Here is a 12,029-nt window from a genome sequence, read left to right as displayed (position 1 = left end):
GACCATAAAGTGTTCCACCTGTATTCAGGTGAATTAAAGTAGAGCATCTTACTAGACCTGAATGCTGATCCTTGTTAATACAGAGACTAAAAGAGGGAGAAGGTACAGGACAGTGGAGGTGGGCCAGTTTAAGCAGCCTCATGCCTGCATATGGGTTTACATATTCTGTCTTAGCTTGAAACCTTACAGAGTCTATACCAGGTAATGTTTAGTTATTTATTTGTTCATTCATTCATTCAGTTAGTAAAATATGTATGCACCCCTCCCATCAAAAGATTCAATATTTCGAATCTGCAATTTCCAGATCATACTTTTTATTTTTTTCTGTAGTCCCAAATCTCTTAATATTCAGCCTACTAAAGAATTCTAAAGAACTCAAAAGCTTATTTTTTGTGACATGTTGGTTTCCCTAGTACTGGTATTGCCAAATCATAAATACTCTTTATATTTTTATTCTAATTCATGTTAGAGTTTCTGAGAAGCACAGATATATAAAACTATATACAGTAAAATAAATGGTGTCCAAAAACTATGAGAACGTTCGTTACACAGAAGCTTACCTGCAGCATGAGAGCTGACGAATACAACAAGCAAGCAGATAAACAAACAAGAAATAGGATGTTAACTAAACACAAATATGTAGCCTTGGGAGAACTTTGGCCATGCTGGAGAACGTGTTAGTGGAAAGACACTGGAGGTTAGTGTGTCCCAAGAAAACAGCAGAAAGTCAGTATGTTCTGACTAAGAGAATGAAATTCTGAGTTGGCTCCAAAGAGCCATAAATGGAAAGAAAACAACCACATGCAATATTCCCCCAATGCTTGTACAGCGGTTCACAGACTGAAAACTATGTGGGATGCATGACAATTCTCTTGTGGCTACTTAAACAAAAAACGGTACAAATCCTTAAAGCTTCTATACCAGCAGAATTCTTCTAGTGTTTGTGAAGTATATAATATGAAGAGTAAATGGACTCTAATCCAACTCCATAGTACTAGATAGTGCTTACTGATAGTGTCATATCCCTGTCATCTTTTTTAAAAAACTCAGTTTAAGCCCTGCTTATCTGTAAAGCAATGTGGCATTTCCAGTTCTAAAACCATACATTTAAAATATGTTGTCAGTTGGGCTGTGCAATACTTTGGATTCAAACGAAAACACGCTTTTGAGTGCACAGACCTATAATCAATTCCTTCAACCTGGGACCGTGCTGCATCTATGAAGGGCTACTGTGCAATTTAGAGGAAAGTTGTTAAAGGTGTTAAATGTGCACCACCATGTTCTCTGAAGCACTTTCTTCCCTTGGCATCTGAAGCACCATTCAGCCCTTATGACTGTCATTATATTTACAACAGAAACATGCTTCACTTGAATAAGAAAGCATAGCATAATAGTGATAACTTTTATGCTTTGCAGTGTTGTTGATTGGAAACTCCTGCTTATCAATCAAATATATTTTTGATACAATTTTCAGTTGTATTATTTCTGGTGCTTATTCTGTGGTCACTGAGAAAAAGGATGCTAGACAAGAACATCAGTGATGCTTTAGAAGAGAACTTTCCTAGTTCTACTAATCAAAAGAACAGATTTTATATGCGTACAGCAGGGGAAATAGGTGATGGTAAATACTGGAAACTCATAAACAGAGACCTTTAATTATTGTACTGGAGGCAGTTTGACTGTGTCACAAAGCTTCATTTGAAGCACCCAAGACAGTCACATTATATTACATAATAACTGTACATTATCTCTCCTGGCTCTTAACACTAAGGCTGGATGCTGTAAAATATTAGAGACCCCTAAACAATTGCTTGCCATTTTCACTGTTGCAAACAATAACTTATTCTTTCAAATTTTTCACGTTACTATCTTTAAAATAATATTTCTTTACTTTCAAATGGATATCCCCTAATTTTAAAATTAAGTAACTATCAAATAGCTCACTGCAATTCACTTTTTCCAAACCATTCCCCAGTGGTGATTAATTTTCTAAAACAAAGTTGATGGGGATCAAGCCAGCTGGAAAACCACATTCTTTGGCTTGGGAGTAATGTAATCTGTGGAAACAGACTGCGGTTATTCAGAGATAATTATAGTGATGTGTAGTAACTGTTAATTCGGTATCCAGTGGTTTGTAGAATCTTCCAAGCACTCTAAAGAAAGTTACTGAGAAGATCTCACCAAGACCTCTGCCCATACCCAGCAAAGTAGGAGTCATTTGCTGTCCACGCGACATCCTTCCATAGAGAGATCGCATCACCTTAGCACTTCCAAAATGCTTGAAACGAGTTCTTATATGTTCATAATACCATTCCAGAGATCCAGTCTTGACAATCCTGCCCAAGAGATGAGAGACAGTACGCACATTAGCCAGCATGGATTCTTCCAAACTTTCCATCAGTTAAAATATTCCCACTGGCTTCAGTGAGGAAGATTGAAAATATTCTAGGGAATGATCATGCTTTCAATATAACTAATAAACACAAGCTCTGTCAATACATTACCCATGTTCAGTCATCTACAGAGGAAAACCAGGGTCCTGTTGCTGGACTTGTTCCAATACCAACATTCACATGTTGAGTGTTATGTGAAAAGGAACCTCTTTACAGAACCAATTACTCACATTTTTCTTCAGATGTTTGGCTCAATGTACATATATCAAGGTTAAACTTTTTCTTCTATGCATGAGTTATCTGTGTATGAATGGGAGTGTAAGGTTGTATTTTCCCAAAAGTATATTCCAGGGAAAGATTGCCTTTAGTTTTGAAATTAAAATTGCCTTTAGTTTTGAAATACAGATAATATAATATTGAGTCAAAATGAAGGAGTCTTTGTTTAGAAAAGTTTTAAATGGTGCCCCTCATTTGGTGACCCTTCAGACATGGAATAGTCCTTAACTGATGAGGATTATCCATATGAGCTATATAAAAACATACCCACGGCACTGATTTTGCTGCAGGAATTAGGGTAAGTCTGACTAGTTACTTAGTACTGTTAGTACCTGATGGTCAAGGAAGTAAGAAACAAAGAGAAAATGGCTGCTAAAGTAGAACAGAAGAGGCAGAAGTAGCGGCCATAAGCAACAGTAGAAAATCCATGAAAAACTAGTTGTTTTTTTTAAGTTTCCCCCTTTATTATTTCAGAATTTTAATAAATCAAACATGGGCAATGTTCAACTCTTATCTTTGCACATTTAAGTTTTTAAAATACTGTATTATATATATTTTCTTTTAACATGTTAAACATAGTGTTAAATATTTGCCCATCTAGAAAGATGATCAAACTCTCATATCCTGAGAACATGAAAGAAAGCAGCTTCAAGTTACTTCGTTTTTAGGTGCATACATGGAGCTAGAGAGGAGGAAGAAAAAAGGTTTCCTTGGGGTCTCAATTTATTGCCATCTTTGCAGGAATCACTCTCTCTCAGCATAATCTACTTACAAAGGTTACCATAAACACCCAAGGAATATCCAGATATGTTGCATCTCTCGGATAATTATAGTTTTAGTGTCCACTTCTTTTAACAATGGAAAAAGTCTGTATCAGCCTCTTTCTCTCTTCCAATCCCTACTTCCCTCCAATTTCTACCCTCATAGGTGTCCACAGGGAGTAGGGGTGACAAGTGATAAAACACACTTTGGGACAGCGTGACACAAACCCTGTGACTTACATACTTGCATCCAGCACTGGGCCACAAAGATGAAAGGCTATGGTTTGCAGTGCAACATCACAACATGATTCATCCTTTTTCTCTCATGACCAGGAGCAGAAGCCTGTGTCTACTCAGTTCTGGATATACAGTATTATTAACAGGACGTAGATTCAAATGAACAAAAACTAACCAAGCTAAATGCAATATTCTTTGTAAGACTAGCGAAGTCATGAAGGCCACGCTTCATGAGAAATTAAACATTCAAGAAAGTTTGCCTTTAATGTCCAGTCTGAACTATAGCCAGAGAGCAGGAGAGGACCAAACTCTTACCTAGCCCACTTACCTAGAGAGGCGGCACGGATCACACATCCAACCTTGCTCCTTTTTGTTGTACTGGCTGCAACTTTTACATACATACAAGTGACAGTCCAAGCACTGGTATTTGCTGTTTAACAGGAACTTAAAGGGCTGCAGACAGTGGATACAGAGTGTTTCATTGAGGTGGGATTGATTGGTCAAAAACTCCCGCTTTGTGTTTTCTTTTTCAATTTTGTCTTTCAGCTCCCTTTGGGGGGAAAAATAGATAAATATATTCAAATATTCTCTCTCTCTCTCTCTCTCTCTCTCTCACACACACACACACACACGCATTTCTGGATACTGTAAGCCCTCCAAAGTCTTCTAGAGTGGATGACCATAATAAATGGAATAAATTATAATAATTAATAATTTCCATATCAAATGCATAAGTAAATGGTGTCAAAAAAGAAGCTTCCAACATTTAGTCAGATGGACTGTGAGAGCAAGTGAATTAGTCATGCCTAATGGGGCATTTAAAGTTCAAAATCTATATATGAAACAGAGCAATGGACAGTTTTTTTGCAATCCATGGTCCAAATGTTTTTTTTTTTCTTTAAAGCAGAGAGGATCAGAATTTTCACAAATTGATAGGACTAGGATTCTCTGGCCTCTGTATGTGAAACTAAACTGTACCTACATCTATAGTTATATCTGTAAGGCTTTTTTTTTTTTTAAGAATTAAAGGTTCCCTCTCTTTTTCCTTGGATTCTCTATTTCCTCACATACTCCTCCTATTAAGTGACTTCCTCCTAAAACGGCTTTTATTTATCCCCCAAATACCCTCCTCCTTAAACTTTTGCATATGGAGAGGTCAGGTTGGAGATAGATATCAGTTCCTTTCCTAATCACAATGATAGAAGAAGAATTCTTTCAAATGATATGGAAAAGAGACCATTGTTATACAGTCATCTATACTGGAGTCTGGTGCAAAGCAGCCAATCTATCAACTTGGGGAATGTTCTTAAAAAGTTCTGAACTCTTCTATCGTTCTGGATGAAACTGATTATCTGGATCCGTTCCAGGCTGCATTTAAGGCAGATAAGGGGATTAGATCAGCCTTGTGCTTTCCTTACTTCTCTCCTTGTAAAACACAAATCTGTGGGTCCTCCTGGATCTCTCACTGTTTTTGGAAGTAGTGACTACAGTATCTTTTTGGAATGGCATTGTCATTTGGAGGCACAGCACAGAAATATAGTCCAATGCTGGTTAGCTTTTAAAGGAAGCCACTGAAGCTGATCATTAGGAGATGGGGATTACAGCATACTGATTGTTATTCCTCAGTATCAACTGAATCAGGAGAGACCAGCACCTAAACATAGTAATGGACTGAATGATGGTCACCGGCTGAAATTGAATCCCAGTGAGACAAAGGCCCTGAGGATATGTGGTCCCTTTCTCAGGGAGACAGTCTGCTTTGGATGGGAGTGAATTCCTATGAAAGCGCGGCTATATAGCAGATATATTACTGAGTGAGGCAATAATGTTCTCCATAGAAAGGAGAGTTGCTTCAAAGCTCTAACTGATGAGTCAAATTCAGGTATTCCACAACAGGAATAACCTGGGCAGCATTAACTTGAAGGCTGGATCACATCCATATTGGGCAAATGAGTTCTAGGAATAAAGGTTGCTTTATAAGTTATCACACACTCCAATATTTGTATTTATTTAACATATTTAATATCCTATTGCTTTGCCCCTAAATGCTCCAAAGAATCCTACAACATAACCATTTCTTTATATTTATACTCTGTATTTCTTAAAGCAAGAACACACTAAAATTTTCATTGTCCCATACCGCTCCTCCAAATACTCCTAACTTCAAGGACATATCCATCTAGTTTTCTTGGTAAGAAAATGAGAATGGCTTGCTTCTGTCTTCTTCTGTTTTGTTTTGTTTTTAAACTTCCCAGGTTAGCCTACAGTCCTGGCATTTCCTCGTGGTCCCCCAAGTCCTAGCCAGGTTCAACTTAACTTTTTAAGGTCTGCCAATGTTGGGTAGGCATCACTGAGCTGGGCATATAAAGCTGAACTCTCAAAGATCACAAAGAATCTACATAGATGTAATTCTGCGTTGATTTTGGATTACTTTCAGTCTTAGGCTTTAGTACACTAGTATGGAAAGGAAGCCTAATCCAGGAAGATTAGTTTTTTTCAACCTTGGCAACTTTAAAATGTGTGGATTTCAACTCCTGCTGGCTGGGGAATTCTGGGACTAGAAGTCCATGCATCTTAAAGTTGCTGAGGGTGAGAAATATTGAGGTAGATGAAGCCACTGAAACATTCCCTCCGCTTGGGTCTGACTTTTACATTTGCTTTTTAAACTGGTTAGGTGCCAACTCTGTAGCTTAGCAGGTCAAAGAATGTGTGGGAACAAGAGATTGCATTTGGGTATTATTTTGAAATGACATTCATTGTTCAGCTTAGTCATCTAAAGGGGGGAAAATGGGTTTCCCATGGAACGTTATCAGTATCTACATCATATTCTAAAACCACAGATCTCAAAGTATAAAGCAATCATCCTCTGACAAAGTCTTGGGAATCTGTCTTTTGTGACCTTTTCCTGTAAAACAAATACTTAGAGGTTCATAGAAACTTTCTTGATGTCATCATAATCCTACATGATATGCTATCATCATCATCATCATGATCATCATTATTGTGTTGCTTACTCCCCCAGTAAAAGAAAACAGCTTGCTAGGCCACATTAGCAGACATCAGGTTCAAATTAGGGGCTTTTTGTCCATGACTCTTAATTGCTGTATGGGAATATGCCTGACTCACATAATTTGAATGTTACTTAGACCCACTAGGGGCAACAGGGGTGGCTCTGTTTCCTTCCTATTGTGTGGTTTGGCACGTAGAGGTAACTGCATCTGTAGAGAATATTTTCAGCACAAATCCAGAAGAATGGTCTTGCACAGTAGCTAATGTAATTCTATTTTCACATTATCCTCCTTGGCCCCTAGTTTGTTTATTTGTTTAAGTCTAATTATTCCCACTTTTAATAAACTTTCTATTTTTTTTTGTTTTGTTCATGTATATTCTTATTCATTAATACAATTCTCTTTTTAATTTTTTTTCCCTGATGGATGAATTTATCTTACTTATTTATTTATTAAACCAATTTATATAGCTGCCCATCTCACCACAGGTGACTCTGGGAGGTGTACAACAAAGCTAAAAACAATCAATAAATACATTAAAATACAAAAAGCAAAATAAAACAAAGAATAAAAGGATATTAAAAATAAGGGAGCCACCTCACTAATTCCCCTTGGTTGTCCCTTTCTGCATCTTCTCCAACTTCACAATATCCTTTTTGAGATGCAAAGACAGAGATCATACACTAGTGTTCGTACAAGAGATATGAACAAGCATTTTATTTTTAATTCCTTTCCTAATAATGCAACACATAATTTTTTTTACATTACATGGATTTACATGTACACTTAACTACCCAAGATCCATTTCCTGGAGAGTCATTAACAGCTAAGATCCCATCAATATAAATCTAAAGTAGTGTACATACTCGTGGATAAACTGAGAATTTTAGGTGCCAAAATAGACCCCAAAAATTGTGTTTGGCTTATCCATGGACAGGTTTATCCATGAGTATATAAGGTAATACTTTTTTAAAGTATAAAGGACAAGCCAATTGTGAAAATTAAAACATACAAACATTTTGAGGCTTAGCTTATCTGTGGATAACACATTTTTCATGGAATTTTGGTTAAAAATTTGAGGGTTGGCTTATCCGTGGATGGATATATGGTAAGGATAAAGTCCTTACCATATATACTTATCTGCAAATATATATGGTAAGGACTTTTTGCTGAGTGGGCACTACTTTATATCTACATTGAACTACATTTGTCACTCTAATGACTTTTCCCTCATTTGTGAAACTCTTCTGTCCCTTTAAAAAAAGAAATTGGTATCGTCAAAACTTAACACCCAAACTGGACACCTCTGACTTCAGATCATTGATCTGAAAACAGCGATTCCAATCTAGATCCTTCAAGGGACCCCAATGTTTGTGGTCCTGCACTGTGGGGCCTGCTACTTTTTTAAACTGATCCATAAAAGCAGCTCTTATAAAAAAGGTCACTTCGTACTTTATATGTGAGCAAAGCAAGTACAGCTCCAGATCCCCTTAGTAACTTAGCATTCAGGGATGGCAATCACTTCATTTTTCTGTCCAGTTTAGCCCTCAAGCATTTCTGAGAATGTACAAAGAGGGTCATAGTGATGAGAACTATGGTGCAAAAAAAGGAATTGGATAGCAGTAATCTATTCAGAAATATCCTTGCAGTTTTAAAATTGAAGCCAAACATTTTTATTACTATTAACAATGAGTATTTCAGAAAATAAAGCAAGCTATGAAGAAAAAAAAAAGCATGTTATCTGTTCATACTAGCTTTATAAATGACCAGGGCTTTACAGCTTCCTTTGAAGAATGCAACCTTTCCTGTCCTGGGCTGAAGTCAATATCTTTGCCTGTAAAGGAATACGGAATTGTAACCTGAGTTTGTGGGAACTAAAAATATATTCCAATCAGCACCTTACACAAATTAACGTTTTTAAGCTGGGTTTTACCAGCACAGATCCGCCAGGTTGTCTGATAGACTTCTGTTTGCTTTCAGCGCAGCTAGAAATACACAGTGCCCTTGTTTGCCTTTTGGGCGACGATTAAGGAATGTAATATTTGCGCTGTAGGACAGGTCCTTGATGGCTTATTTCCAGGTGGGTAGGACTGGAAAATTTTCACATACATAGTCATTAATGTTGCTCCTGTGGTCCTTTAACTAGCAACAGTACACTGAAATGTTTACTTTTTCTGTTTTTGCAAATGTCTGGAAATGTGACCAAATAAATAAGTAAATACTTTGTGTACACAGACCAAAAAAAAGAATGAACTTAGGGTCTTAACAAGTCACGACTATAGAAATTAAGCATTTATACACATGAAAAATGTCAGTGCCTAAATGATACGACTACCGATATAAGCACTATAAAGCAAGTAATCCTTGGTTTGTACAGTATGTCTGCTTAACAGCTTGGGAGCGGGAGCTAAGTATGCAAGGGCTACATGTGAATAGTTTCATAAATGCTGAATTTTAACTTGATTACCAGTTTGATTGTTTTTAAAAGGTACGTTTTTCATTCAGTAAGAGAGTGTCTATTAATTTCAATTATACAATTCATTTGCATCTACTTTTTACAGAACATGAGCATAAAAGGAAAAAAAAAGAGCTGTTTTCAGAGGCTTACAATCTATTTTATTACAGTACAGAAAATAATTTTTTTGTGTGACTCAAGAAAGTTTGCACTATCTGTCTATTCATGAACCCCAGCTAAGTTTATCCTAGTGGTTTAACTGGCTCTTTAATTACATGGTAGGAAAAGGCCTTCTGCATCTTAAGTAAATGTGATGGGAACCACCATATTTGTTTATTGATTACATCTGCCTAATTCTGGTAGAACAGGACATGGGTGGGGTCTGCTTTGACAGAGGCAAGGAAATCTTGCTTTTATATAGGGGAATCTGATACTTCACATCTTACATTTCATCACTTTTCTTGCCTCATGTGGTCATCAAGCACATGGCTACAATCAGGATGGAGAAAGAACATGGCCCAGGGCCTGGTTACTTGAGGGACCGCCTGTCTCCCATAGCATCTGTTCAGCCAATCTGACCCTGCAGGATTGGTCTATTCTGGGTTCCTTCGATTAACAACGTCATCAATTGTGACCCCGGAAGTGCATCTTCTCTGTAAGCAGCGCCTGCCCGCTGGAATGAGATTCCCCAAGATCCAGATAGCCCCTGCTCTGCCACCCTTGGCAAAGGAGAGGGAGACCCCTCACTTCAATGCACTTGCCATATTTTATCTTTATCTGTTATGCTTTATGGGTTTTATTGTGATTTTTTTTTTGTTTGATTGTTGTGAGCCATCCAGAGTTGTTGAGAGCTGGGTGGCATACAAGGTTAATTAATAATAATAACAATAACAATAATAACAACTCAATAGACTCTTGATATAACAGCATAATTGAGAACTACTTCTCCATACTTTTGAGTGCTTCTACAATCACAGAAGCACAAACAAAAACTGAATGTGTGAAATACTCCCTAACACTAGAAATCCAATGAATGTAACATTAGCACCAGCAAATTAAAACAAAACTGTTACAGGGGAACATTAAGCATTCAGATTAGATTAAATTCTGATATATCAGATCAAGATCATGAATGGGACAGCAACACAGAGATTGCAACAGGCAGCAGCTACTAATCACAAAAAGGGACAGAAGAGACCTAATTTGGAAAGGAACAAGGCAAAGGCAAAGATACAGATGATAAGTGGGGAAGCTAATTTGGGAATTGTCAGTATTGGAGTTCTGCATCTGAATGCACAAATCATTATTCCTGCCAGGAAAACATATCTCTTTGGCTGGTGCATTTAGCTGTGCCATTTGTTGGAATGCCTGGAGTTGGGCGGCCTCTAAATGCAAATAAACAAGTGGGAATCTGGCTGCAATCACTAGTTCAGGTTGGATATAACATATTCTGAATAGAACTGTCCTCAGAAAGTACAGTGGTACCTCGGTTCACGAACTTAATTCGTTCCGCGACTCTGGTCGTGACCCAAATTGGTCGCGACCCAAATCAAATTTTCCCATAAAGGTTCAATGTAAATACAGTTAATCCATTTTGACCCCTCCGAATTTGGTCGCAACCCGATTTTGGTCGCGTCCTGAATCAAATTTTCCCATAAGGTTCAATGTAATTACGGTTAATCCGTTCTGAACCATATGTATTTTTTTTTTAAACCACAAAAATATGAAACAAAATACAGTACGAAGAGAGAGAACGCTAACCTTGCTTGATGCAACTTCTGGCGTGGAGGACAGGAAGGCGGGTGGGGAGGCGGTTATTGCTTGGAGGGAGAGTTCCCCTCCCTACAGGAAGCCACAACCACGTGTCACGGGAGGGAAAATGGCCGCGGATCCTGTTTGTCACCCAATCCGGCATTCACGAACAGAAGCAAAATTTTGCAAACTGTGCTGTTCGTGACCCGAGGTACCACTGTATTTGGAAACCTCTGTTATCAGAAAGTGTGGTGGCCAGAATTTTGGTGGGAATCTAGTCTATTTCTGGCCACAGCTGAAGCGATACTTATTACCTAAAACATAATCAATTATTTGTGGACAGACTGTTGAAAGCAATATCTTCTCTCACAAAAATAATCACCACCAGAGTCTGTTTTTAGAAGCAGGAGAGACCCTGCCTAGAAGCCATACAAAGGATATTACATGCTCTTCTTCCTTTGGAAGCCATCTCTCTCTCTCTCTCTCTCTGCATCTGGCCAACGGTTAAAAGGGTTCTTATTTCAGCAGGCTTTTGAATTATTTTAATTTTGCACTCTACATGTACAAAATGTTGAGTGTGTCTGGTTTTAACTCTCGGCTCTTTAGTACTGGACTGTGACATTATTGTGATTATGATTTTATTGTATTTATTCTATAGAGTAAGCCACTTTGATGGCTCTGGTACTTGAAAGACACACTAAAACTCAAAATAAATAAGTAGGACCATGCAGGACCTGTGGCCTGTAGTTCACGTTGCTGCTTTTCTCAAAAAGTGCAGGGAAGAGCAGAAGCCTGTCTCAATACTGGAAGTCAGCGAACAGCAGAAGCAAAAGAGGCAACCTTCCTGGTGCCCAAGAAGTTCCAGATAGCTAAACCAATCCATCTGTTATTTGAGAAAGGCCTCTGAGGCCTTTCTAGTATCAGCAAGTACAAGATACAAGCCACTCTGAATTATTCTGTAATGTGAACATATAGTACAAAGACTAAACTGCCTCTAGGGAAAGATTTAGGGTGATTAGACCATAATGATTCTCTCATTTTTGCCAAAATGTTCCTCTTCCTGAACCACTCAGAGTACAGTCTGCTCACCATGGACATAGGAAAATATTATTTTTCTGATTATGGATACTGTAGACCTATTAATATA

The 12,029-nt window shown here is 37.8% G+C and overlaps 1 protein-coding gene across 6 annotated transcripts in view; it reads right to left on the bottom strand.

Moving 5' to 3' along the window:
- The window catches only part of MLPH (melanophilin), a 72,653-nt gene that overhangs the window by 47,927 nt on the left and 12,697 nt on the right, over positions 1 to 12,029 (bottom strand). For all 6 annotated transcript variants that reach the window (XM_088133002.1, XM_088132986.1, XM_088132997.1 and 3 more), the window contains exons 3-4: positions 3,996 to 4,217; positions 2,200 to 2,336 (exon numbers count right to left, since the gene is read on the bottom strand). In XM_088133002.1, the coding sequence (XP_087989128.1) occupies positions 2,200 to 2,336; positions 3,996 to 4,217 (359 nt within the window). The remainder of the gene's footprint in view (positions 1 to 2,199; positions 2,337 to 3,995; positions 4,218 to 12,029) is intronic.

The sequence above is a fragment of the Python bivittatus genome, unplaced genomic scaffold, assembly GCF_059951505.1.
Source record: "Python bivittatus isolate LINGU-HERP-01145 unplaced genomic scaffold, Pbiv_v1 ctg000020_np1212, whole genome shotgun sequence".
Classification (NCBI taxonomy): domain Eukaryota; kingdom Metazoa; phylum Chordata; class Lepidosauria; order Squamata; family Pythonidae; genus Python; species Python bivittatus.
The sequence above is the reverse complement of the archived record's forward strand: the minus strand, read 5'-3'. Positions and strand labels throughout refer to the sequence as shown.